The sequence below is a fragment of the Carassius gibelio genome, chromosome B7, assembly GCF_023724105.1.
Source record: "Carassius gibelio isolate Cgi1373 ecotype wild population from Czech Republic chromosome B7, carGib1.2-hapl.c, whole genome shotgun sequence".
NCBI classification, from domain to species: Eukaryota; Metazoa; Chordata; class Actinopteri; order Cypriniformes; family Cyprinidae; genus Carassius; species Carassius gibelio.
In genome coordinates this window covers 11,099,589-11,125,969 of record NC_068402.1, presented here as the reverse complement: position 1 = coordinate 11,125,969, position 26,381 = coordinate 11,099,589, and the positions used below count along the sequence as shown (strand labels likewise).

At 36.5% G+C, this 26,381-nt stretch overlaps 4 protein-coding genes across 16 annotated transcripts in view; 2 read left to right on the top strand and 2 right to left on the bottom strand.

Annotated features, from left to right (window-relative positions):
• mark2b (MAP/microtubule affinity-regulating kinase 2b) overlaps positions 1–1,648 on the bottom strand; it is a 42,734-nt gene extending 41,086 nt beyond the window's left edge. For 2 of the 12 annotated variants that reach the window (XM_052560110.1, XM_052560103.1), the window contains exon 1: positions 521–1,596. In XM_052560110.1, coding sequence (XP_052416070.1) covers positions 521–571 — 51 coding nt within the window. In that variant the 5' untranslated portion in view covers positions 572–1,596. Of the gene's footprint in view, positions 1–520 lie in introns of all 12 variants that reach the window. The other 10 variants (XM_052560111.1, XM_052560113.1, XM_052560112.1 and 7 more) reach the window with 10 other exon arrangements.
• A 77-nt stretch (positions 1,649–1,725) lies between these two features.
• On the bottom strand, positions 1,726–7,359 carry krcp (kelch repeat-containing protein). The gene is made up of 13 exons (XM_052560127.1): positions 7,157–7,359; positions 6,671–6,829; positions 6,514–6,586; positions 5,811–5,870; positions 5,088–5,355; positions 4,858–4,989; positions 4,585–4,772; positions 4,209–4,405; positions 3,994–4,085; positions 3,625–3,679; positions 3,335–3,432; positions 2,744–2,838; positions 1,726–2,660 (listed from the first exon to the last, which is right to left on the bottom strand). The coding sequence occupies exons 1-13, from the start codon at positions 7,216–7,218 to the stop codon at positions 2,529–2,531; spliced, it is 1,611 nt and encodes a 536-aa protein (XP_052416087.1). The 5' UTR covers positions 7,219–7,359; the 3' UTR covers positions 1,726–2,528.
• Positions 7,360–8,088: 729 nt separating this feature from the next.
• On the top strand, positions 8,089–12,521 carry adad2 (adenosine deaminase domain containing 2). Of its 2 annotated transcripts, none has more exons than XM_052560128.1 (9): positions 8,089–8,187; positions 8,586–9,000; positions 9,104–9,232; positions 9,498–9,648; positions 9,866–10,033; positions 10,159–10,373; positions 11,109–11,343; positions 11,734–11,866; positions 11,999–12,521. In XM_052560128.1, exons 2-9 carry the CDS (start codon positions 8,592–8,594, stop codon positions 12,107–12,109), a joined length of 1,551 nt encoding a protein of 516 aa, XP_052416088.1. In that variant the 5' UTR covers positions 8,089–8,187; positions 8,586–8,591; the 3' UTR covers positions 12,110–12,521. The 2 variants fall into 2 exon arrangements, with proteins under 2 accessions (XP_052416088.1, XP_052416089.1); XM_052560129.1 differs by having other exon boundaries at positions 8,106–8,187; positions 8,589–9,000.
• A 112-nt stretch (positions 12,522–12,633) lies between these two features.
• LOC127961138 (uncharacterized) lies at positions 12,634–25,818 on the top strand. Its single transcript, XM_052560096.1, has 21 exons — positions 12,634–13,215; positions 15,920–16,288; positions 16,685–18,350; positions 18,454–18,729; positions 18,810–19,193; positions 19,273–19,698; positions 20,080–20,349; positions 20,464–20,718; positions 20,825–21,070; positions 21,173–21,430; positions 21,517–21,825; positions 21,925–22,194; positions 22,301–22,384; positions 22,767–22,929; positions 23,228–23,292; positions 23,404–23,615; positions 24,234–24,490; positions 24,569–24,682; positions 24,824–24,995; positions 25,106–25,150; positions 25,234–25,818. The coding sequence occupies exons 2-21, from the start codon at positions 15,934–15,936 to the stop codon at positions 25,527–25,529; spliced, it is 6,123 nt and encodes a 2,040-aa protein (XP_052416056.1). The 5' UTR covers positions 12,634–13,215; positions 15,920–15,933; the 3' UTR covers positions 25,530–25,818.
• Positions 25,819–26,381: the final 563 nt, after the last annotated feature.

Genomic DNA, 26,381 nt, shown 5'->3' with positions numbered 1-26,381 from the left:
TTTGCTGATTTTAGACATTTAAGCCATCTTGAGGCCCCCGTGGATGTTTGCTGAGGCTCCCCAGCGGGCCACGGCCCCTTGGTTGAGAACCACTGCAATAGATGGGTCTAAACGCCTTGTTAACTTCATCAGCATTGGCTCGACTCATCGTTATATCAGAGGACAATGATTATTAGTATGAGGAATAGATAGGATTTTCAGTTTCTCCACTGAACAAAATTACTTTAAAGTAAAGACATGATTAAATAATCCATAAAAGACACCAGATTTACAACATGTACAGTGAGGACCATGAATGTAGCCTCGACAAGCCTATCAGTTAACAGCTATGGGAACATGTTGAGTCAGGGAAACTTTTCCTGAACAAAGTTGTTGTTTTTTTCTTCCAGTCACCTGTCTTATAGCCCAGCAAGCATGAGCGAAACACAGTTCAATAGAAAAGCAAGCATGACGTCATTCCCAACAACAAAAACACATTAATAGATAGATTCTGTGCGGGCAGTGTGAAGATATGGCTCACCTGGCTGGATGAAGTCTCTATAACACCTACTCCTTGAGGCCGGGTTGACATTTTCGCCCAGGGATTGTCAAAAACAGGGCAAAAGGGGGAAATGTAAATGCAAGATCGTTTTCAGTGGTTGGCAAGCATTTATAAGCTTGTCTTTAGAAGCTATTCGTCTGAGCTGACAGAAGTAATCAGTGCTGCTAGCTAGCCTGAACTAGCCACGCAGACAGATCAACAAGTTGAAGCCCAACATCAGTCCATATGTGGAGAAGAGGAGGAAAAAAAAAAACTTGTTTTGAAGTCTCCAGTTGAAAATAAGCAGCAGGTCCTTGAGCAGGATTTATGAAGGATTTGAAGTCTTCTCGGGGAGACTAACGTGGAGCTCACTTACATTTAGATTCGCTTCCCAACCGAATGTGCGAGAGTTTAAAAACAATTCATATCCTCCCATAAATGACAATCATAGAGAATGAGCGAACGAAAGGGGTATCTCTGCGAGCGATATTACGTGTTAGACCAGCCAAATATCACAATTTTACCGACCTTCAAAAAGAAAGTGTCTATAAAGGTGAAAATACCTCAACCGTCAGTTTGAGATAAACGAAAGGAGCTTCGCTTAACTAAACACGGATGTGAAGACAAAACAGCCGTGAGTGATGATAACGAAGGACTGGCGAACCAAAGACGGGTTAAAAAAAAAAGATCAATTGCGAAAAACCCTCATGATCCACGAAACCGTCTTGAGCCACTCACTGGATCCCGGTGACAAACGGTTTTTGAATGAAAGGAAACGTCTGAGGGCTCGCGTCCAAAGACAAACATCCAGAGTCAGCTAGTAAAATCCATGATTGGCTTCGGGGCTGTGGTGAAATGGGTTTAAGTGGAGGAGGATCGGTGTCGTACTGCGGCCGAGCTGCTCAAACGCTCGTGCCTGATACCGGAACAAGCGCGAAAGGCAACATGGCCGATCTCCGGAGCGAGCGGAGGGGGGCAGAGCAGGGATGGGCGGCGGCGGATCCTCTAGGCGTCAGTCGGTGCTCGCATACTGCGGTATTCGCGGCAGTAACGGCGACTGTGGACGTGGGGTGACATCATGCGGTCGTTGTTACCGTGGAGATTTTGAAATCGAGCAGATGCCTGGACACAAGAAATGGCATCTGTGTGCCTGACCTGCTGTGTGATTGTGTGAGAAGTGTTGAAATAACGGAAGCAAAGAGGCATTTGAATTTCCAAAAGAACGTTTAATTTTGAACAGGTCTGCTGCAACGGTATTTACAGATAGAATTATACACGGTATGAATACATTTACAGCCATTTAAAAATAACAAACCAAAAAATCTTAGTCTAAAACTAGGCATGTAAGATTATATACAAAACCGACATCACGAAGCTTTTCACAGTTCAAATCTGAGGGTGTGTGAAATCACAAAATGACAAAGGAATCGTTCAACCCCAAATTAAAAACCTGTCATTGTTTACTCACCCTTATGTAAATCCATAAACAAATGCTGTTAATTTGTGTGGAGCAAAAAATGAGAATTTCTGAAGAATTTTTACACTACACTAGAACACTGGATTTTAGGTTTTCACAAATCAATCATCATCATAGTTCTTAAATCAGAATTGAGGTCATGATGTCTCCATGATAGCTGTTAGTTTAGGTCTTTTTTTCAACAGCCAATTTATCTTGGCATATTGGATTTGGGAGTCATTGTCACTGTGGTTTTCTTAAAAAACCTGTGAAGACTTTTACATTTGTTATTTGATGTTCTATAGAAGAACAGAACACGTTCAAAACCAGTCTAGGGTGAGTAAATAATAGTGTGATTAATTCTCTTTAGGAAACAGTCCACTCTTAATAAATGAGGACATATTGCAGATACCTGAATGAAAGTGTAACATTACCCTCTTTTTACACATATCAATCCACACACACAAAAAATAAAAAATAAATCTGAAACACCATGAGATAACACACACACACACAAAAAAATGCATGTAAAACCAACTCTTGATCAAACGTTTAGTCTCGTAGCTCCTCTGCTGGGATGGTGAAAAGGTCAGAGAAGAAGCTCCCTTCGTTGTCACCACCACCAAAAACCAGAAGTGTTTGTGGGGCTGACTCTGGAAGTTCCTCTTGTTCATCTGTACATCCCTGTAAAACAAAGACAATTATTATAAATAATGAACTGAAGCCACTTGATAAAGCTGTTCATAATTTGAATTTAATGTTTTTACCTTTTTGCATGTTGTGGGCATAGTAATGATAGAATGTCCTGCTCGGGGTACAGAACAGAGCTGGGGACAAGCCAGAGAGGACCAGCAACTAGTGTCTGAAGAGAAAGAGAGAAAGAAGGCTGTCTTTATACTCCAGGATAAATAAAATCTTTAAAAAGAACAGCCAATTTTGTTTAAAGAAATTAATAATTTTACTCTAGGCATTTAACATGTAAATAAATACATTTACAATGTTATAAAATATTTAAATTTTTAGTAAATGCTGTTAACTTTATATTGATCATTCCTGAAAAAAAAAAAAAATGCATCAGTTTCCTCAAAATCGGCAGGTTATAATGATTTCTGAAGAATACTTAAGAGTAAAGTAATGGATGCAAAATATTCAGGAATAAAATTTTATGTCAAAGCTCATTGTAAACTTATTTCATATTACTTTTACTCTGTTTTTGAGCAAATGAATGCAGCTTTGGTTTGTATAAAATATTTTCAACAACATAAAAGTCTTACTGACCCAAAAACTTTGAACAGTAGAGTATATAGTAACAATGACAGTCCTGGCTATGGAAGTGGGGCATAAAACCTTATTCTCACCTGTGTTGAAGATGAATGCATCACTCAATGCGTTGTTCCCATTGTAGCCCCCATGAATCAGGAAGCTGGAGTCTGAAAGAACCGCACAGCCATGCCAGCTGCGATACAGTAAGGGTCAGAGGTCAAATACTCAGTACATCTAGGCTGATCAAGATATATTCAATCATGTACCCATAAGGTAATTGATTGAATTTCTATTATATATTTAATTTGCAGCAGAGACCACGACTTCAAGAACAAACTATTCTCTCTGACAATTTACTCAGTGTAAATAAAGACTTTTTAAATACCTTCTGGGAGACGGGGCTGTTCCACTTGTCTTCACAACAGAAAACTCCATCAGACCTGAAATAGGTGGTGTCAATGTGGTATTTTAAAAGGCTGACTAAAAGAACACCTTTAGTAATTAATGTGTGAAAACACTGAGTCATATCAGGTATTAAATATGCAAAAAACCTAGACACATCTATTAAATTATAACAGTTTAAAACTAGAAAAAAATAAAGTGTTGAATCTTGTAGACTCAAGCAATAGGAATAAAATACTTTTATTATTAGTGGTCATGAACATGACGTTACTGCTTATTTTCCCCAGTTAGATAACACCTGAATTAAAAATCTAATAAATATGGTAACATTTACAATTCTTGCAGTATTTACCAAGGTCTAGCATGAACATGTCATTGAAGCATACAGGAGTGTCCCATCCTCCAAACACAAAGATCCTCCCCTGCATCACACATGCTGAGTGCCTGCACAAACAAATCAAAAACACATGCACAGTACAGCTGAAAACATCAGTCATGCAGTTAATTCAATATTACATCATGCAACTTTAAAAAAAAAAAAAAAAAAAAAAAGCATAAGTTCCCTACCCAGAGCGTGGCGCAGGCTTATCTCCATTGACAATAGGTTGATACCAGATGGCCATTTCAGGGTTAAAGATGTAGATGGAGTCACTGCAGCCGTCTGGTTCTGGGTGTGGGCGAGGAAACACTCCTCCAAACACAAAGAGCTCTCCTCGAAACATACTGCAGCTGTGGTAGGCCAGAGGCGGCACTTTTCCCTGCGCCTAAAGGAGTAAATGAAATTCAAATTAGCTTTGTTGTATTTTAGAACCTAAAACCAGATGATATCTATGACACAAACATAAATCTTATGTGCCTTAACATGCGTCACAGTAATACTGTATAGTTCTGTGAATGTTTTAAAGGGTTTAGTTGTCAATCTGAGAATCAATTGCAGACTAACCTCAACCAAAGTCCAATGCCAGGTTTGTGTGTCTAGTATGTGAACGTCATTAAACCATTTCTTATGCTTGGAGCCACCAAACACAAAGATGCGCTTAGATTCCGGGTCATAAGTCGCTGTGTGACCAATGCGGGCCTCAGGGGTGGGTCCTTCTGCAAGGGTTTCAGCAGGTACCCAAGAAAGATCCTCTGAAAAAATATTAAAAGCAGAGCTGCATCTACCAAGTAAAAGCATATTGCAATCTACTGACAGGAATCTATGTGAAATACTTACCTGTGCACAGTTTCCAAATGGGGTCTTTGCAGAACTGCATTCTGGCACCTTGTCCTCCAATCAGAATTGCTGTCTGAGGATCAATGGGACAGAGAGTTTGACCCCAACGGCCTGACGGTTTGTCCAGGGGAGCTGAAAAGACAGTGTTAAACATACAATAACTACCATACCACATTATTCATGTTACTCATGTACAGGTTCCACATTTACGCAATGAAATATTCACTTACCAGTTTGTGAGGGGGTTTTGGCCTGCTTGCCTTTAGCTTTGTGGCTCTGAGAACTGGAAGTTGTAGTCGGTTCCTCCTTTTGTGAGAAGAGACGTGTCTGACCTCCACGATGATTGCTCTTGCTCTGTCTTTGAGGCGTCACCTTTTCAGAGGCCTTAGGGCAGATGTTCTCCTTGCCTCTACCTTCATTAATTTCCTGCTCCTCCTGTCCTGGAGATCGCTTCCTCTTGCCTGGACACTCTCTTAATGCAGGTACTGCGGGAATGCACTGAAAATAATGAAATGAGAAGACACTGAAGACAAAAACTGAAGAAGCAACAGTCGTGACAGCAGCAAGTAAATATCAAAGAACAGATCATTTATTAAAAAAAAAAAAAAGAGAGAGAGACAACAACAGAACAGATGCCATTCTTTTAATCTCCAAAATCTCCAATGGACTTGTACCATGGCAGAACAACATTGTGTGCCACGGACAACAAAGTGATGTATAATGTTACTTTATATAATAAAGGACAAGACACTTGTTATTTTGCTTCATTTTATTTTAAATATGTTGTAAAATAAAAAATAGCACATAGTGCATAAAACACGCACAAAACTTAAATACATGTGGAGTGAGAGGTGTTACATTTTTGGAGAGGTGCACGTCAGGCTTCGCACAACCTAAGGCCTAGTTTTGACACAGATGTATAAATCACCTTTACTAAGGGAGGTTAAACTCACCTCTGGAGTGCATTCCATCTGTGAAAGAGTCAGCCCCGGATCCAAAAACTCTGTCGTACCCTTTGGAAAACAGGATCATGGGTCAATAACTGTATGCACAGATCCAAAGACTTCACAATAAATGCATTAAATCTTATATCTCATATACTATGGATAATCTGATTATACTTTCAGTAAAGACTGTAACATCTTTGACCGGTAATGGAAACGGAGTCACAAAGAAATGGAAGCAGTGACAGATCTTCAGTTTTGTGAGTTACATCAAAATGAAATGGATGATTGACAAGTACTTGGTTATATCTATTGAACATTATTTGACTGAAGCATGAAGTTGATTGCAAGAAAGGAAAGGATTTAATTAAGTAGGCTAAATGTCTGAAGACTGGCATACATCACTAGAAAGAAATGTAATGTGTTCACCCGAAGATTGAGTTATGACATTAAATTAAATTAAATTAAAATTAAATGTATGCATTTAGCAGACACTTTTATCCAAAGCGACTTACAATGCATTCAGGCTAACAATTTTTACCTATCATTGATGAATAGTTCACAAATGAATCAAAATGTTTTATGCTCTTAGAAATTGATGAATTTCCATTTCATTCTGACTGTAAAAAACAGCACAGAAGATATAAGTCTCCAGATTTTATCTGGGATTTGTTGTGTAACACAATGAAACAGAGCTTGAACAGTCTCTCACCCCAATGAGTTTTACAGTTAAGGTTGCTCCACTGGACCAGACACCATCCTCACCAGATTCCCATGACAGACATCTGCGAAGAGGAAAGGTTTAGTTACGGATTAAGGGTTAATATTAAATCGTACTGGACTGATTTAACGAAAAACAGTAAACGTACTTATTGAATGGTGTTAGTTTTCCCATATTAATGGGTATGTTCCTCTCATCAGCCAGTTCCACAGAGACTGAATCTCTCTTTCCCCAGTCTCCTCTGCTGAAGAGAACCATCAGATGGACACCAGGCTGGATCTCAATTGAACTCTGCCATCCTTCACGCCTGTTGTGGGAAATAAATGATGAACACAACCCTTTCATATAAAGAACATAGGTTTAACACAGTTAGCTACACCAGTAGCTACAGTACTGTTGATACTGTACACATGTTTGTAGTTGCGCACGAACTTTACAGGGCGGGAGACAGCAAGGTCGTATTTAATTTAGACAGCTTAAAAATATTCAAACGTATTAAGCAATCTAAATATATTTCATGCACGTAACAACCTGAATCAATATAAACATGCACAGCTTAATTTGCATTAAAACAACATTAAATAATCAGCAAAATGCATTTCCTATCATGCTTGTTTATCTCAGTGAATTTTACCTTAAGATCTGCTGTGGTGGTTCATCTACTCCAAATATGGCATAAACACCAAAGTCATCCATTGTAACGCTTTCAAGTCGACACTCTCCAACAGAACAAACGCTAGAAATGTAATTTAATTAAACTCCAATAGACAGAGCTCTATCTCCCGCCGACCTAAAGCACAATAAATATAAAACTCGCGCCACCGCCACCACGTTTAATTCACGAAGCACAATGATTGGACGAGTGGGCAGGAACGCAATGCTATCGACCAATCCGATAGAAGAAGCGAACTGTTTTCCTGTTGTTGCAATGTTGATTGACAAGTGAAGTCAGCCAATGGATGAACGACTTCATTACAGGCGGGATGCGTGATCGTCATGGAGGAGGGATATTCTTCTGATGGTCGTGTTTGGTAATCTGTAGAAAAATAATTTCACATCATTAATCACAAAGTGATATCACAAACACGGAAAAATGATACAAGGAGAAAATGCACATATTATATAATGATGTAGTAAGCTTAAATTTGCTAACTAGTATGCTCTGCAAATCAATACACTGTCCGCTGGTGACACCTGCTGGTCCAATGCATGTAAAGGCATGGAGAGATGCTAACTGTGTTCTTATTTGCATATTGCAAACAGTTTTACATAAAATAGTTCCTTAACTTTCCATATACACAACTTCCCGAGGTTCGATATATAAAAAGGCTTTGTTATGGTTATATTTTAATTACTATCATTAAATACTATTCAGTTGTGTTGATCCATTAACTTTTGGGACCAACTTATTATTTCTTATTTTGAAGGTTATTGATTCCATGTGAAGATTTTTACATGTTGTTAGCGGGTATTTCTTTTTTATCTTGTTATTGTTGAACATGTTTCATATATATAAAGAATAGTAATGTTTTTTTTATTTGGTATTAATTTATTAATTCATCACGTGACTCAGGCAGGCTCCGCCCATCATTAGCTCAGCTTTGAGCCTCAACGTTACAGGTGAAGAAGAGCGGCTGACCAATTACTCGACGCTTTTCTAATCAGGTACAGTAAAACACTGTGTAAGCATTGAGATATCTAACTTTTTTTGACAGTATTGTTACATTTTGACACACTACAAGTAATTTGATTTGTGAATGTACGTTTAGCAATCACTTTTGTAATGAAGTGCAGTTAAAGCTAAACGAGTGTCAAGTTTATTATTCCATCACCTACACTTTAGCTCATTATTTCGTGTATATTTTTATATACATGTAAGGAAGGCAAATGTGAACGTTTGTTATTAGTATTTCGTTATCAGTCACACAATGGCAAATTAGCATTAGGTCCTAAACTGTAACTCAGATACACCTATTATATTTCAGGCTCAGTAAAGTACAGTCATTTTTAAAGTATATAATTTTACAGTATTCTACAATTCTGTATGTTTTAAATTTTTTCAGCAGATAATGGCAAATCTTGGTATCAATGCAGAGGGGAAGCGGCTTCCACGAATGGCTGCCACTCTAATGATGCGCTTTACCGCTGAGAGGGAGCCCACCTTTGGCGTCCCCAGAGCCAGTTTCAGGCCTGTCACCCCTAGCAATGAGTCTGAAGATTCTCCATCTACTGGAGAAGAGAGTCAATCCACCATCCCAGAGTTGCGCCACTTTGTTGATACTGAGGAATCCTCTGCTGTGAATCAACAGACCCTAGAAGACCAGTCATTGGAATCTCCACCCCAAGTTGACGACATGGGCTCTGACCCAGAATCCCCTTCTGCATGGAGTCTGAGCAGTGTTACAGGAGGTGAAACCACCCTAGAAATACTGGAGGACAATACAGATGGCTCTCTTCGGAGGGACCAGAGAACTGGAGGTTTGACTGGAGTTTCTAGTAAAAAAAAAAAAAAAAGTCAGTATATGTTTGGTTGCAGATGTTTCTTGATTACCAGTGTTGTCTCAAACTCTTGCTCTTTTAGTGAAGTTCACAGACTGGCACAAATGTCGCATAACAGCTGTTTGTACTGAACGTTTTGACAAGCTGCTCAGAGAATCCCCCGAGTACCACAACACTAAGAGCTGCTTCGCTGCTTTTGTACTGGAGAGAGGTGAGTGTGTGAGAGGTAGCATTTCTCATTTTCAATCAGTTTAATTTGATGTACTAAAAACACTACACTGACAAACTACAAGTAGCTATTAACATAACTATAATTTTATGGTAGCCTATAATTTAATCTTATTTTAATAGAACACCAAATGATGAAACATTTATTGCATTGTGCATGTATAAACCATTATGATTGGTATATGTATATGTGTGCAAAAATATATAATACATGCATACATTTTCTATTAATTGGATGTGTGTGTCAGAGGTGCTTGACACAGGTGGGGAGCGCTGTGAGGAATATGAAGTGGTAGCTCTGGGGTCAGGTCAGAACTGCTGCAGTGGTTGGCTTTCTTACACAGGATCTGTCATCCATGACTGCCACGCCATTGTCATCGCCCGCAGAGCCCTCAAAAGGTGCAAGAAAATTAAATCTAGACATATTTCTGTACCCAAGAGCATTGAGGAGGAAAAACTGATTTTATTTGAATTGCTTTATATGAATGCTGTTTTTAGTGTGTGTCCAATATATATTTAGACATGTTTGGTTTCTGTTTCTAGGCTATTTGCAAGTTAAACTACTATTGTGAATGTTAATGTTAAAAAAGGTCTGTTGTCCTGTCTGATGTCACAGGTACTTGTACAAGCAGCTCCTGCTGTTCTACAGTGCTGATCCAGAGCTGAAGAAGCGCTCCATACTGGAAAATGTTCCATCTGAACGACTGCTTCAGCTCAAGCCACACATTTACCTTCACTTGTACACTAACAAAGCCCCCAAAGGAGCAGCTCAGTGCATAGTTTTGTAAGTTTAACTACTTTGTTTACGCTCTGTTGTCTGCTCTCCACTGTGTATATTAGAAAACTCTGTTGTGTATATTAAGAGTATTATATTTAGAACATGGTGAAAAGAGATTTGTTTTTCCACAGACAGTCTCAGAGCAGTGCTTACTCCACTCTGAAGCTGCAGTGCCATGCTAAAGGCTCTCTCATCCCTGCCGCCTTCCTGCTTCCAAGTGTGTGGGGTGCTCGCATCTGTTGCATGTCCGACAGTGCCAAACTCACCCGTTGGACTGTCACTGGAGTGCAAGGGGCGCTACTGAGTCATTTCATCAACCCAGTCTACATTACCAGCATTGTACTTGGTAAGGTGACAGAATGCTCTCAGAGTCCAAATATGATAATTGGATATTGATTGATTAGTCATTTTGAAATCTAAGCAAGCAGGGAGAAGAATTACAGCATTTATTAAATAAATAAAACTCATTGTTTTATTTTCTAAATGTTTTTTCTAGTGAAAATAATTTTCTCATGCCTTAAAAAAAGCTTGAATGTAACGCTACACCCTTTCCTCATTTACTATACATTGCTTGTGATTTTTAATTCACGCTCTTAAGCAATGTGCGTGAAGTGCAGCTGCCAGTGCAGGAGAGATGGGTCTGACTCTGGCCTACTTTTACTCTGTTGCCGCGGGTTATTATTCAAGTTAGCAGTTCTAAATTTGCATTAAACCACTCGATTTAAACTAAATTTATTTCTGGTTTTGTGCTGGTAATCCTATATTTATATTTTGCGTGCAATCTGTATGCACGCCACATTTGTATAAATGGAAAAAGCGATGTACTAATGATAGTAATCTATCCCTTGACGTGATTGGTTATTGAATTTTGTGTCTTAGCAAACGCATGGCTGTTTCAAACCACATTTGTGGGACTGCCTTTGGGAAACTACAGTTTTAATGAGAAACACTTAGCAATGGTGTTGATTGATGGATTGGCACATGGTTTGCCTCAAAGCAAATTAAAAGCACCATATAGACAAATTGACAAAATAACTTGATTTTCCAGGGGGACTCTAACATTTTCTTTATTGTTACCTAGGCGATAACAAGTACTGCTCAGAGAAAGTGTCTGATATCATTAACAAGCGTCTGGGTACCGGCTGGAATGATGCACTGCCTCCTCCATTCAAACAAACCACCATCTTCTTCCTGAGTGGAAAGCATGTGGGGCCTGATGAGAACACAGACCACTGCAAAGACCTCAGCGTCAACTGGTGTTTGGGAGACTCCAGTATTGAGATTCTGGACAGCACCACTGGTTTTGCAATCAACAAGTCAGTCATACTAAATAAACGAGCTTAATGCAAAGGTTTAATGCTCTAACAGTTATATTTGAGGAGCTCTTTTGTAACCAAGCCACTTTGAGACTGAATCTAGTTTAATATTTTGCAGATATTTATACTTCTAATCAATGCCTTAATCAGTATCCAATGACAAGTCAATGGTTTAATATTGTATTGTTTTTGTTCAACCACTCATTTTGACTAGATTCATATTCATTGTGTTGTCTCATATAGTTTGATATTATGTAACTCTAAAATAAAGTATTTGCATAAAACGTCTATCACTATTTAAGAGTGTGGTCTTATTTAGGCTTTTCTTTATTCCACTCAAATTCATTAGCTTTCAGTTCCCATAATTTATTCAGTATTTCTCTCTTTCAGTTCTCCATTTGTAAGCGGTCCTGGATCATCCAGCAGACTTTGTAAAAGAGCATTGTACTTCTGCTTCAGAAAAGTCTCAGCGCTGGCAGGCCACCATGACTTTTTGTCATTCAGTACATACCGCAAAGCTAAAGTATGTACATTTATTTTAGTTTGGATAACAATATTCACACGTCAAAGTTATTTTATCATACATTTTTTGGGGTTCATATGTTAAAATTGAGGTTGAATGCTTTAAGCTGTTAATCTGCTTTGTTCTGTCTAGATGGCTGCCCAGCTGTATCAGGAGACCAAAACTCACGTCAGTATGCAGTTCTTGGCTAACAATGCTGGACCGTGGAATTCTAAACACTTGGTAGATTGCTTCAGTCGTTAAATGACAGGTTGAACAACCCTTGAAATTCACTTTGGTTCCCAGACATTTCAGGTACAACAGATAGTCATCTTTCCTGTTGAATGTACATTGACGTTTGAAGATGTGTTCATTTACATGTTCCTTATCAGATATCAGATATTCACTTCCACTGAAAAAAATTCTGTTCTAAAAGTGGAAGAGCTTTAGCCGCTATTTTGACCCGATAGTTCATTAGTGTTTGTGTGGTGGTTTTTCTTTTGCAGTGTTATTTCAGTTCTGTGATTTGTTGTTTTATTGTTTGTTTGATAAGAAAGATTGCAATGAAAGTGATTTATGTTGGCTTGCCATACCTACACATAAATATTAGAGTACTATTATAAGTTCATTCATAATTTATGATAAAGAATAATAAAACATTGTGAGGTTGTTGTGATGTGGCTCTTTATTGAAATGAATTAAATAATTGTTAATTAATAGTTAATTACAATTAATAATGGTAAAAGTACTTCAAGTACTTTGCACTGGATATTATTCTTGGCCATATTTTATTATCCAGACTCCGCAATGTCTATGGTGGTTATCACCCTACTGTATGCTATGCTATTGGTTGAAGGTTACTATTATGTTTATATATATATATGTGTGTGTGTGCGCCTGTGAGTTTTAAAACAAATCGTATATTGGAAAATGCATATAGTGCAGTTTGACTGAACAATGTAGCTATGTGTAAAGTAAGAAAACACTGGAAAATATTAAGTTCTGCTTTATACATTTTAACACGCATAACATCTTCACATATTAAAACCTAAATGTCAAGCTGTTAACCACGCCTTTGGCTGATTGCACAGGAAAGTAACAGTGAAGTGATCTCTGTGAATGGATATGTTTGTACTTAGCCTAAATTAATAGCTTATCTAAACCCTTAACCGAAAGTATTTTGGTTTGACTGACGCCTCATTACTCCGGATGTGCGACATGAACCTACACCTGAAAGGCGAAAAGTAGCCTACTGCTTTGGCTATTAAATCCAAGTGGAGAGCGGATCTTGTCCATGGGTGGATTTACAAACCTTAGTGTCGTCTTGATGGATTTTATTTGTACGAGTTTAAAGTGATGAGCTGAACAAGGTTGGTAATCAGGTTACATACATACGGGTTTGGTTTTGTGCCCTCTTTTACTCTGGGGCGAGGTTGGAACTTGTATTTCCTTATCTTTGGTTAACTGTTCACCTCTTGAATCGAGTTTCTGTGCACCACTGTCGTTACATTTTGTTGTTTTTGTAACTGGCTCTTTGTAGATGGTCAATTCTATCGAATTGTTGCCAATTGTTTCTTGTAAAACTTGTCTAATTATATTTTTAAAAACTGAATATAATAACACAAATATTAAATTTTCTATACTCTATTAAATAATCTCGGATAACTTCAGTTAGTCCTGTTACCAAAACACGTGTTTTAAAGCATGTTTTAAAACTATTTCCTTTGCGTTCCCCTCTGTATATGTATAGGCTATTATTTTATTATTTCAGGCTTCACAGTGTTAATAACAAGTTAGTAATTTTTATCAGAGGTGTAAAATACTTGAGTAATTTTACTTGATTACTCTACTTAAGTATTATATTTTTTATTTTTTACTCAAGTACAATTTAAACTGACTACTTTTACTTGATTACATATCTGAACAAACAAAAACAGTACTTTTTACTCCTTGCAATTTTATTTCACCTTGAAAAGTACATTATATTTTTATATTATCTTCTGCACATTAAATATGGTAAACAGAAGCTCAAACGTGTGCCTGACGTGAGAACTTATTTCCATGCATCAAACACACACATTTCTACTTCAATTATGACTTTCATCAGTTAAACGTCTGGCTTCAAAAGTTCACCATCAAATCTGAGGAAGCATACTGGTAGCAAAGTTAGCTATGTAGAGCCATTAGCTATGTAATATATTAGCTGAATGCACAAAATTGAGTGAAAATAAAATCAGTGATGAGAATTTAAATACAATTAAAGCTGCAGTCGGTAACTTTTGAGCGGTTAATAAACAGAACTGCTTGCGTGTTGCGGAAGGACATTGTAGCCGGAGCTACTTCTCTCTCTTTATGTCTATGAAGAATCACAAAGGTACTGGGTTACTCCGCCGCGGTACCCCTGGAGCGGTAAGAGAAACAACCAATCAGAGCTGCGGTCCGTAACTTTTTTTTGTGTTTAAAGTACACAAAATGTATATTATAAGCGAGTACACCATGAATCCATTTTCCAAATCGTGTTTTTAGCCTGTCCTGAATCACTATCACATTTTTATTAAATGTTATAAATCGCCAAAAAAGTGTTTAAATAAACATTATATGCTAAATTAATTGTAATTCATGTTTAGTGATGTTCTTACCAGGTGGTGGATAAGTTGTATTTACAATATGTCATTATATGAATCATTAAGTAGGAATGAGGACTGTCAGTGAATATTTTTTTATCTTAACAATTACATGCTTTTCTCATTAATTAATCTAATTAGTCACAAATAATTATCAATATTTGCTGAGAAAAAACTCTAAATGCCCCAAATAAACATTTAAAAGATTAATTGTCCTTTTAGACAGTGATGTTGAATAGACAACACAAATAAAGTGGCCTTTAAAAACGTTAAAGTTGTATCTTTTAATTCTAAGACTCTCCTCATTAATTCAACACATTCTTGTATTCTGTCTGGAATATATTTCTAGCCTCTCCATCACATCTTGCTCTTCAAAGAGATATTTCACCCAAAAATGAAAATTCTCTCACCACGTACTAAACCTCTGTCGTCCAAGATGTTTGTGACTTTCTTTCTTCACATGAACACAAGCAAAGATTTTTTGTCCATATAATGCAAGGGGACAGGACCACTTCAGAAACCACACAAAGTGAACATGACGGTCCAGATTAAAATATTGGTATTTGTATTTTTCTTACGTTTCACTTAATAAGACTGATTGATTAACAGGGGTTGCATGTGTTACTTTCATATTCTCTTTGTGTATAGTTTTTGAAGTGTCATTTTCGGATGTCCCATACACTTGCATAAAGAGAATTATAATTTTTTTTCTAAAACTCTTAGTTTGTGTTCATCTGATAAATGAAAGTTATATAGGATGGCATGAGGGTGGGAAGGATGGAGTTTCCTTTTAATCCCTTTCCCTCTATTTTTTTTTTTTTTGTGTGTGTGTGTGTGTTCCGCTGTTTCATTTTAATTGTGGTTGTTGGGGAAAAAAAAGTACTTCTACTTTAATACTTAATTACTTAATTACAACTTTAATACTTGGGGTCAATTTATAGTTGTACTTTTTTTTTAACTTTTACTCAATTATGTTTTTGACCAGATACTTGTACTTTTAATTGAGTAAAACTTACATTGAGTACTTGTACTTTCACTTTAGTAAACTTTTTTTAGTACTTTTTATAACCTCTGATTTTTATAATATAAAAAATACAATCTTTAATATCTACTTGTTCTCATTTTATGTATTAAAAATTCACCCCCTTACACTTGCATTCTTCTTTTTATATTCTGTCTACTTGTTTTCTTTTTATTTATTACAAAAACTTGCTGCATGTACTGCAATAGACTAACGATAGATGAGTTGGTTAACCCTGGAAACCACTGTATTACTGTCAGAGTGTGCATTTAAATTTTAAACTAAAAATGTGTCATTTTAATAATTTTTGTTGTTGTTGATCTTTTAAAATAATTTGTTAGTTGTACAACAACTTAGACTAATGATTCCAAACATTGTTTTTTTTACCCTCTTCCTCATGACTAATCTCTCAGAATTTGATTATGACAGGAGCAGAACAGAGGATGGCGAGCACCCAGCAATCTGCACAGGAATTCCTAGAAAATGGAAAGAATCTGCTAACTGGATCTCATTTAAACTGTGATCCTGTAATTGAAGCCTTAAACCAGTGCAAATTCTTCAAAACTCATGAGCTTAATTCAATTGAATCTGTGGAAATTACTCAGGATAAGATCAAGATTATCCTTGAGCTAGTTATTTCTAAAGGTGAAGAAGCATGCTATAAGTTTTTAAAAATTCTTGACAAAAAAAGATTTCAAGTATTTCCAAGACATGCTTCGGGTTCTCCAGATTTACACCACTGGATTAGTTGTTTCTCCTTCCAGGAAGAACCACAATCTCAGACAGCAAACACAGCAGGTAGGTAACAAGCACAGGAATTCTGTATTCTCCTACTTCTTGTGTCAAGTAGACTAGATAAGTGTATTATTATTCTTAGCTGTAGTTTTATTGATAGATTTATTTAATCAGATGCGTATAGTGAAAGTTGGGGAAGCCAAAGTATATTGGTATATTGAAGTTCATTTACTGTTCTCGATCAATGAAGTCTCAAAATTTAAGGAATTTGGAAACGAGCAATGCTAGACAAACAAAATACATTTGTAATTGTCATTTTGTGACATGAACATTTAGTCTATTTTGACTGACCTTTTTTAAGACCGGAGCATATTTTCAGAGAAGTTCACTGGTTTTCATTGTACTGTTGTAGATATCTTAAGGATTTTTTTTTTTTTTTTTTATGTTTTCCATATTCAGATCCTTGTATTAAATACCAGGGCCTTTTGAGATGGAAAGCAAGACAAATACTGGAAGATAAATGGAACCAAAGTATGAATTTCTTAAAAAATGAGCAAAAAAGAAAACACTTCATGTACGTGCCCCTTGTTATGGACACAGATTCTAGTACAGGTGCAAAGCTTAAGAAGAATAAGGGATGCAAGAAATCACGTTCAAAGAAAATGAAGACCTACATTCCAACAGCCAAGAAAATGTTGTCTCCCAAAGACTTGCTAATGAATGATGAGAGAAGCATCCTGCTTGTGGGAAAACCTGGAGTGGGTAAAACAACAGTTGCACTGGAGATACTTAGACTTTGGACAGAAGAGAAAAACATTCCAGTGAGCTATATGTTTTATTTTGATGAGCCATTGATGAGAGTCTACACTCAGTCTCCATATCCTCAAACCTTGAAGGATCTTCTTTTTCAAAAGTACATGTCCCCAGATAAAGCGCCCAAAGAAGTCCTGGAAAATATTGAGAGCAATTCAGAGAATGTTGTTATAATTTTTGATGGTATCATGGATGTGATTGGAAACTCTGTGATTAAACAACTATTGGAGAAAGAATTTCTAAAGGATGCAAAAGTGTTGACCACTTGCAGACCAGAAGCTGAGGACACAGGTTATTTGTCAGACTGGCGGTCTTATCGAGTGGAGGTTCAGGGCTTTAATAATAAGTCCATCTTTGAATACTTTGATTGGATGTTGGGAACAACAGATGACATTGGTGCTTTGGAAAACCCAGAGTTGTTTAGTTTATGCTCTGTACCACTGTATGCCTTCATAGTAGCTGCCTGCATTTCAGTAAGTCCTACTGAAGCAAGGAATAAGCCATTTACAGTTACAGAGATGTATGTCCAAATTTTTCGATTTTGCATGAAACAACATGGGCACCAAGATGTGGAGCACTTGGATAAGTACATTAAAGATAACAAGAGGGATGTCATAAACTTAGCCTTAGCCTCCTATCAAGCAATGCTAGCAAAGACAGTGAACCTGACAGCTTTGGATTATGAAGACAAGTCTGTGCAAAATGCTTTCTTGACAAAGCAATTCTGGAATCCATCCACAACCTCTTGCAAAGTGTATGCATTCCTGCATAATACAATGCAAGAGTTTTGGGCAGCTCTTTATCTAGTTTTAAATCCTGACAAGATTACCAATGTACTGGATAAATGCCAGAACAATGAAGATGGGAAATACCTTAAATATATTATGCCATTTTTGTCTGGACTTCTTTCCGATAATGTAGTGGAGCTCATAAAGTGTTTGGTGCCAGTAGAACAGATAGAAGCCACACGTGTCAAGTACTTTCAACAGATTATAGACCTTTTCCTTTACACCAAAGAACAGAATCAAGAAGGCAATTGTGAGCAGTTTGTGGAAGCTGACAACATCTTATTTGTGTGCCGATGCCTTTATGAGTATCACTTCCCTGAGGCATGCCAACTCTTCCTGCAAAAGGTTCAGTATGAACTTGATTTAGAAGACCAAACACTTGATCCTCACCAGTGCTGTGTAATATCCTATGTGGTAAATCAAGCTGTGCATCGGAATATTCATCTGGATCTCACAGATTGTAGCATCACTGATCCCGGCTTGAAACTACTTCTAAGCTCATTGAAAAATCTGAAATTTCTCAGGTAGAAGTAGTTATGGCTTTTGAAAAAAAAAAAAAAAACAGTCACTCCCTTTCATTATTGTCTAGCAATTGCAAAATGATATGATGTATATTTTTGTTCCTAGGTCAACAAGCACATTGAAATCTCAAATGTGGAGAGTGGCTCTTGCAGCAGGGCAGTTTTCAGATTTTGATAGCTTGCTTAGCTTATTCAGCTTTGAAATGCATCTCTCTGCACTTGAAACACTAGACCAGAGAGTGTTTCAAAGGATAGGAGAAGTCCTTAAAAACAAGAGATCAGAGATCAGTGTTCATCTTTTCCTGCATGTAAATGAAGAGGTCATATCCAGATCTTTGCAGAAGGCAATTTTTGAGAGCTTACCCAATATTGCAAGCATTAGGTACAACCATTTTCACTGATTTTTATTACATTTTTACACTTTTTCTATACTTAACTCACATATATTCTGTATGTTCATAGGATTTCCCCCCATCAATTTAAAGTAGCTATAGAAACAGAGCTCTATCTTCAAGGAGCTATTTATGAGACAGGTCAACGATGTGTAAGGAAACTGCTGTCTGTTTGCAGCAATAATCAAAGAGAGAGCTTTGATGAGCAGTGTAAATTCTTGCTGAAATTGCATGAACATGCCAAGAACATGGATGTTCTTCCAGTTTTGCAACCTGTTTTCTATGCATTGCCATCTACTTGGGTTGTACAGCCTTCAAACCCATCAGTGTCACTACTTCTCCAAACCATGCAAGTTCTAAATTTAAGGAAGCCAGCTGAACTAGATCACATCACATATGAGCAGAGTGAACTTAAAATAATTCTTCAATGTATGCCTTACATTACAGAAATGAGGTGAGTTTTTTTTAAGCGTTTATGTAAAACAACTATGCATAGTTCTTAAGTATATATAAACATTTTTTATACAATGCAGGTTCAGTGCTGCTCTGAGACAGCCCAAAGACATCCACAGAATTGTGAAGATTGTTGCTGATCTTTTCATTCTTGCATCTGAAAGTGGAGGGGCAAAACTAAGAAGCCTTTCTGCAGCATGCAGTTACTCAACGTTTCCCTTTGCTGAAGACAGCAAAGACATGCAGAGCTCTTTCCTCATGGATCTCTTCACCCAGCTGAAGGAAAGTTCATCATGGAACATAACGCTTCCAGCATTGAAGCCCATTCTTCAGGTTGCCCCTGCTGTATGGACATTGGACCTACAAAAACTAGAGAAGACTTTTGCTCTTACTGAGCTACTGAAGCTTCAGGCCATCAAAAAATCTGTGGAGCTCACAGGCTGGTCATGTGAAAGTGAAAAACTTAGGAGTTTCCTAAATTGTTTACCCTATATTTCACACCTTTGGTGAGTTGATTTCCTTTAAAATGCATGATGTTTCACTTGGTGGTGTAAAAGGTTCACCTAAAAATGAGAATTCTGTCATAATCTATTAAACTGTATGACTTTGTTTCCTTTGCAGTACACAGATAAAGTTATTTGAAGAATGTTGATAACCAAAAAGTTTTAATCATGTTTGACATGCATTATATAGACAATACACATTTCTAAAAAACTTTTCTTTTGAAGAAAGATTCATACAGTTTAAAAACACATGAGGTTGAGTAAAATATGACAGCATTTACATTTTTTGCTGGACTATCTCTTTAAATTATATCTAAGTCATATTTAAGTGCGCTTCCTTGCGTTTCATTTTTATTTGTGTAGTAACTTGCTATTTCTTTATAGTTGTAATGAGCAGTTTTTCCAGTCTGTGTGTGAAGTCCTTTCAGCAGACAGCGAATGGAATCCAATACAGATTGCTGAGCTTTTAAGATCCCTTGGTTTTAGCATTTCTTTGATAGACATGCTGCCAAGTCGCCTCTGCAAAGCTGTTGGCAATGTTTTTAAACTGCTGGACAAAGAGGAGAACATCTCCCTCAGGCTTCTTCCTCAAATGATCTCTTGTAAAGGTTGTGCCTGCCTCTTTTCAAATGTGCAAAAGATTGAAAAATTGAGGTAATCATTTTTACAACGTAAATTCTTTGTACAAATTTTGGTGTTCTGACCAAGTACCCTTGCTTACTTTTTTCATTGTTGATTTTTATTTTATTTAACTTTTTTTTTTTTCAGAGTAAATGAGGTAGCAACTACAAAGCTGGCAAGACTGGTCATATCAGATCAAGAAATAAATGCTGTAACTGTGAAAGAGCTGTCTTTGGTTTTGGTTAACTCTCATCTACCAGAGAGAGCACTAGGCCAGCTATTAAGTAACCTAACTTCTCTTCTAAGAGTCTGGAGAGTCCACAACTTGAACCTGTCTGAATTTAATATTGAGCCTCACTGGCTCATTTGTCTGCTGTGTCATCAGGGTCCCTTGTCCATTAAGTAAGTCTGATGATTCTGCTGTGGAATATAAATAATTTCATACCTTGAAATGTTTATTTACTTGAAAATTATGAAATTTATATTAATAAGAATTCTGTGACAACAGATTTCATGAAGTGACTCTGCAACGACTGGCAGAAATTGTCTATGATGCTCATGATGAAAATTTGACACAGCTGTTCCTGGAGAAAATTGATGGTGATTTATCACCTTGTAATTTGTCCTGGGAGGTTTTATCTTACCTAATACAGGGCACCACAAAGCAAGTGACACTAGACCTTGCAGAGGGTAGATTTAGTGTCTTGAAAGTTCCAAGCCTTCTTGCTTTACTGGACAAAGTGTGCTTTAAAAGGCAATATCTTTACTGGTGTACAATTTAATATATTCATTCATATCTACACTTTATGATTTTGTTAGCATTTGGCATTCTAAAAAAATCTTTCTTATAATGCAGGATAAGCCCCCGGTTTGTCAGGGCTGCATTGAAGGAGATACACCAAAACCATGCTGGTCATCTGATTGTGAAATTAGTTAAATCTTCAACTAACCTGATCAATCTTTGCATGAGAGAACTGAATTCAACGGACTGCAAAGCTCTCTGTTTTGCCCTGCACTATAGTGATGGTGTTAAGCTCAACCTGTTGAACTCCGTCATACCAAATCATGAGACTGACAGCATCGTCAAACTTCTGCACAGAGTATCTGATCTGAGGTAATGTGCTCAAATAACTTTTGTTCAGCTTACATTTAAAATGTGCATTACATTATACTCACAGTACTACTGCTTTATGGTACTAGGGTTGATAGAAAGCTGTTGTTGAACTTTCTCCATGCGTCTAAGGACATGGAAAATCAAGGATATTTGGCGTCTTCCCTTTTGACTGCACTGAACCACAAACTGGACTTCTCCTGCAATTCTTCTCTCGGCAGTGGCCGTTCTGGTCAAGAGAATAGGGAGCTTCTAACTATGAGTCGAAATGATTTTAAAGCCATTTCTTCTGCCATTAAAACATCAACGTGCAATACAGAATTGATTTTACACGACTGCCAAGCAGATGATTCTGCACTTGAGATTCTATTCCCTATTCTGCACAAAGTAAATCTTCAGTGAGTCCTCTTTTTTAACATAAATTAATGTCATTAATTTTATTGTGAGATTTTTACAGAAGATTAAATGATTCAGTTGCAAAAACTTCTGTTTTACAGATTGGGCAAAAGTCTTCTTTTTCAGGTTTTAACCTTGATTTCCAATGCCCCCATGGCCATGTCTTTGCAATGGGCATCGTCACTTTCCAAAGCTCTTGGAAAAGAGCTGAACATCAGTGGCATTCCTCTTAACTATCGTACATGTGAGTCTCTGCAGTTAGTTCTGGATGACAAAGAGGAGCTCACACACCTTAATCTCAGCTATTGCCAGATCACAGATGCATGCTTGGATCTTTTGCTCCCTCACATCCACAAAATTGTGATTTTAGAGTGAGTATTTATGGGATAATTTAAGAAAAGACTGGGCTGTTTTTTATCTCTATTTCTTTATTTAAACCATATGATTAATGATTTCTCTTAACACTTTTTTTTTCAGTCTTACTGGAAATGACATAACTGATAAAGGTGTGCTGAGACTCCGCAAAACCTTAGATGAAAACAGTTTCACAAAGACCATATGGTGATTATGGTGTTCAATATTATATTTTAAGCAGCTAGCACTGTATTGCATTGAAAAATGTTATCTGGTAAAAAAAAAACCCTGATAATTAGTTCATTTTATTTGCCCTTATTCCAGGGGTACAACCTAAATGTTTTGGGTGTATCCTATTTAACACAGTAATTTGAGATCATGAAGAATACTCTACAATGATGGGGATTTTTTTAGTACTAGCTTATAAATCACACAATGTCATAATGCATGTCTTTTTATGGTAAAGTCCTCACCATCTCAGTTGCTTGAAGCTTTATCTGTTTGCTTGTTCAACTAACGGGTTTGGTTTGTTCTGATGTGTTAAACAGAACTGAATTCTTGATTAATCTTTATTAAATCTTTTGCATAGCCTTTGTGACAACCAAATAACAGAGATGGGCCTCTTGTTCGAAGAAGCACGCTTTCAAACCCAACAGGCTAATACAAGAAGATGCATCCAAACACAGAATTACATCACAAAAGATTTGAGATCAAAAAGTGAGATGGGAAAATCAGTCACTTCTTTTGTTAAGGTACTGGTACCAAGAATTTGTCACTTTTGTATTATGCTACTAAAAGCCTAATAAATCATTAGTTGGGTGAAGATGAAGGAATTAGATTTTTTGCAAAAGATCTCTTTAATTCTGCCTAATTAAACAGTCATGCATTTAAATTTACAAAGCAAATCAACCCAGTGTGTAAAATATAGGGGATACGATTCAAGAAGGCAAAATTACATAATTAGGATACAAGAGAAGAGCACAGATACTTTGCTATTTCTTAAGTGATTTCTCTGTACCTTCTATCAGTAATCAACATTTTCTATTGTAGACAGAAGATCTCATAAAGAAGTTTGATCCTGAACTAGCAGTAAATAATGGCAAGATGATCTATAGGTCAGTAAATTCTCTTTGTCTTTGAGTTATGACTTATTAATAAAAAAAATATGACTTTTTTTATTTTAAATAGTTTCTCAAAAAACTTTTTTTTGTTTAATTGTTTTGCAGGTTTCAATGGAAGACAGAAGGCCTTTTCATGTGCAGTGCAACAGGGCTAGTATTTGGACTGAAAGGAAGTGGATGTGTAGAGTACTATGTGGCTCACTGGGATATGCGGCTCCTCATCAACACTCACTATGAGCCTGCTGGACCTCTGTTCGATATCAAAACCTCTGCTGGAGAAATCTATGAACTTCACCTACCACACTGTGAGACACACGGTAAAGGATAAAGCATGTCACTGAATGGATACCCTATCTGTACATGGATACCCTGCATACTATGAATATTCAGTTTATTGTAGAGAACTGAGATCATTGCATATCAGTTCAGTTTCATTATCATTCATTAACAATGATGTTGGCCGCCTGAGCTTTGCTGTCACTGAAATGGAATCTTTTAAATAACCGATTCTTTGTAATCATTATTTCTGGGCACTAACTGACTATAAATGGTTTCTATAATGCTATTAAAACTGAAATGACTATTGCATATTATTTTACATTTAGATGGGACGATTCTTGGTAATTTTTTTTAGTATTTAATCAAATGTAATTGACAGTATGTTAACTCCACACTAAGCATATATGCCTTACTGTATGTGGCCTTGATGAACAGCTCACTAATATTCATCTTATTGTGCCATCAAATTGGGTTAAGTCAATAAGAAAGCTTATATAAAAAATGTATTTGTTTGAGCAGAAAAACTTTATTTAAAAATATTAACACAATAATATTTAATCCCAACTGTGTGAGTTTTTTTTTATTATTATTATTTTTATAAATCTTAATTGGTTTTTGTCTTCTTTTTTTTTTACCACTTATCTTTTTATTTACAGTTGATGCAATTGGAAGTCTATCTGTTGTCCATATATACAGTGAAGACTCCTGGGAACTCCTTTCTCCAAAGAAATTTTCAAGAACGCATGTAGCTGTAAATGTCCGTAGTTTATCTAGGTATGGCATTGTGGATGAGAACGATCAAAATAACAAAATCATCAATGGCCAGGTGTTGCTGTTCCAGGAACCTGACATGTCACTCACTCAGCAAAGGCTTTGGGTTTTTCTATTGCCAAGCAATGTCCCACTCTCCGAGGTCTGATCATAATTTGTACTCATTTTATTTTAAAGAGGTTCTTTTTAATACACATCACTAGTCTTGTTTTGCCAACAGATTAAAGAACAGCAACAACAGTATGCGTTCATTCAAACCAGCTCTGACTGCAAACTACAGATAAATTCAAAGTACACTCTGATCTCAAAAAAAGCCAACAGAGTCCAACCGAAGGTATGTGAATGCAGAGATGGTTTCTCCCAGACAACAAAGTTGTTTTATCACCATGAAGCTAAACTGGGTTACGTCACAGAACCTAAGAAAATGCTATTCGGCCTTTTTTTGTGTATGATTATGTTTTTTTGTGTCCTTTAGGAAAAATTATTTGAACCCTTGCAGGCTGGTAATCACCATCCTACATTTGAAGTCTTCTTAGATAAAGATGTGACTGAACTGAGAATCAAAATTCAACTTAAAATAAAGGAAAGTGCTACGGTTAACTTCAAAAATGCATGGAAGCGTTGGATAATTCTCAAGCAAAACACAGGTAATTAGACATTGTTGGTAATTCAACATTTTTGGTAAATAAGTAAGCTTTGGAAATTAATGTTTTTTTGTTGTTGTTGTTGTTGTTGTTCTTCTTCATGTAACTGATAGATAATCATGCACAAATGAGATCTGAAGGACATTCTAACAATCAAGGTACCATAATTAGTTCCCTGAGATTCTCATAATGCATCATTTAAAAAAAATTCCTGATAATTATTTGTCAATTTTGTGTTTAGTAAACCGTCACACCTGGACATCTGCTCTTGGTGAAATCATGGAGGATCTTAAAAGTGAGGAGTTCAAGAAACTAAAGCATTTAATGATGCACACTGAAAATAGAATTCCCATTTGTTCAATGAATCTTGAAGAAATAAAAGAACGGTGTGAGTTGGTGACTTTGGTTCTTAAGACATGGGGATTCGAAGGATCAGTGAAAGCCATATGTGAGTTCATGAAGAAGCTGCCTCGCAATGATGAATCTGTGACAGACCGACTAAAGCCATATGTGAGAAAGTTCAGGCTTAAGGATTAGAGCATATCACAGACTTTTCGATCATACTGACACATCTCACTGTAAAAACACTTTTTATTAGCCTAACGCTCAACAACAGATTACCTCGGTGTGGCAACATTTATCATGCATTGAATAACTGTTAATTGTATTGTATTTTTTTTTTTACTGTAAATTCTAACCCGTGTATGTGGTTTTGTAATTGATTTTGTAAATGAATTGTATAGATGTTCAGGCTACTCAGGCTATATGTTCATATACTGTATTTATTTAGCTGATGCTTTAATTCAGAGTCATTAAAAACATTAAGGATACAACAACATGAGATTTGCTGTAATTATGTGTGGGTTATTTCTATTATTTGTTTATATGAGAATCATATGTCCAAATATTTCACAAATTAAGTGTAGATATGAATCATATTTGTTGATTAAAGTCAACTGAGCAAAAAGTACACAAAAAAAGATATTTATTAGTCATGGAAGATTTACACAAACCAGCACTGCTCACCTGCATAAAAGGTACAAAATTATCAGTATGAACTCGAAAGGTTACAAACGTTCACTAAGAGCGAAAGAGGTACATTGACCATCTAAATATTTCACATACATCAAGAATATCATCTTTTTAATACTCAACATCTATACTTTAGCCTATTTAAAGGAACGATCATATAGCTGTGATTAAAAAAAAGGGCACATTGAATCTTATGTTTACTATTAATTGTGTGTGTGTTTGTTTGTTTTTTTGGTCACAATACCAATATTTATTTATTGGTATTTATTAAAAATAGTTTATCTGTACTTTTTAATCATGGTGCGTATCATCCTGAAATATTAAGATCTGGATCGAAATATTTTAAACTTGCTTAAT

Excerpts from the sequence above, each read along its gene's own strand:
- krcp (XM_052560127.1), bottom strand. The coding sequence starts at position 7,218 with ATGGATGACTTTGGTGTTTATGCCATATTTGGAGTAGATGAACCACCA. Across the intron at positions 4,406-4,584 it reads GGCATTGGACTTTGGTTGAG|GCGCAGGGAAAAGTGCCGCC; the intron begins GTTAGTCTGCAA and ends TTACTCCTTTAG. Across the intron at positions 3,433-3,624 it reads ACAGCCCCGTCTCCCAGAAG|CTGGCATGGCTGTGCGGTTC; the intron begins GTATTTAAAAAG and ends ACTGTATCGCAG.
- adad2 (XM_052560128.1), top strand. The coding sequence starts at position 8,592 with ATGGCAAATCTTGGTATCAATGCAGAGGGGAAGCGGCTTCCACGAATG. Across the intron at positions 10,374-11,108 it reads CATTACCAGCATTGTACTTG|GCGATAACAAGTACTGCTCA; the intron begins GTAAGGTGACAG and ends ATTGTTACCTAG. Across the intron at positions 11,867-11,998 it reads GTACATACCGCAAAGCTAAA|ATGGCTGCCCAGCTGTATCA; the intron begins GTATGTACATTT and ends TGTTCTGTCTAG.
- LOC127961138 (XM_052560096.1), top strand. The coding sequence starts at position 15,934 with ATGGCGAGCACCCAGCAATCTGCACAGGAATTCCTAGAAAATGGAAAG. Across the intron at positions 23,293-23,403 it reads AATGGCAAGATGATCTATAG|GTTTCAATGGAAGACAGAAG; the intron begins GTCAGTAAATTC and ends ATTGTTTTGCAG. Across the intron at positions 24,683-24,823 it reads CCAACAGAGTCCAACCGAAG|GAAAAATTATTTGAACCCTT; the intron begins GTATGTGAATGC and ends TGTGTCCTTTAG.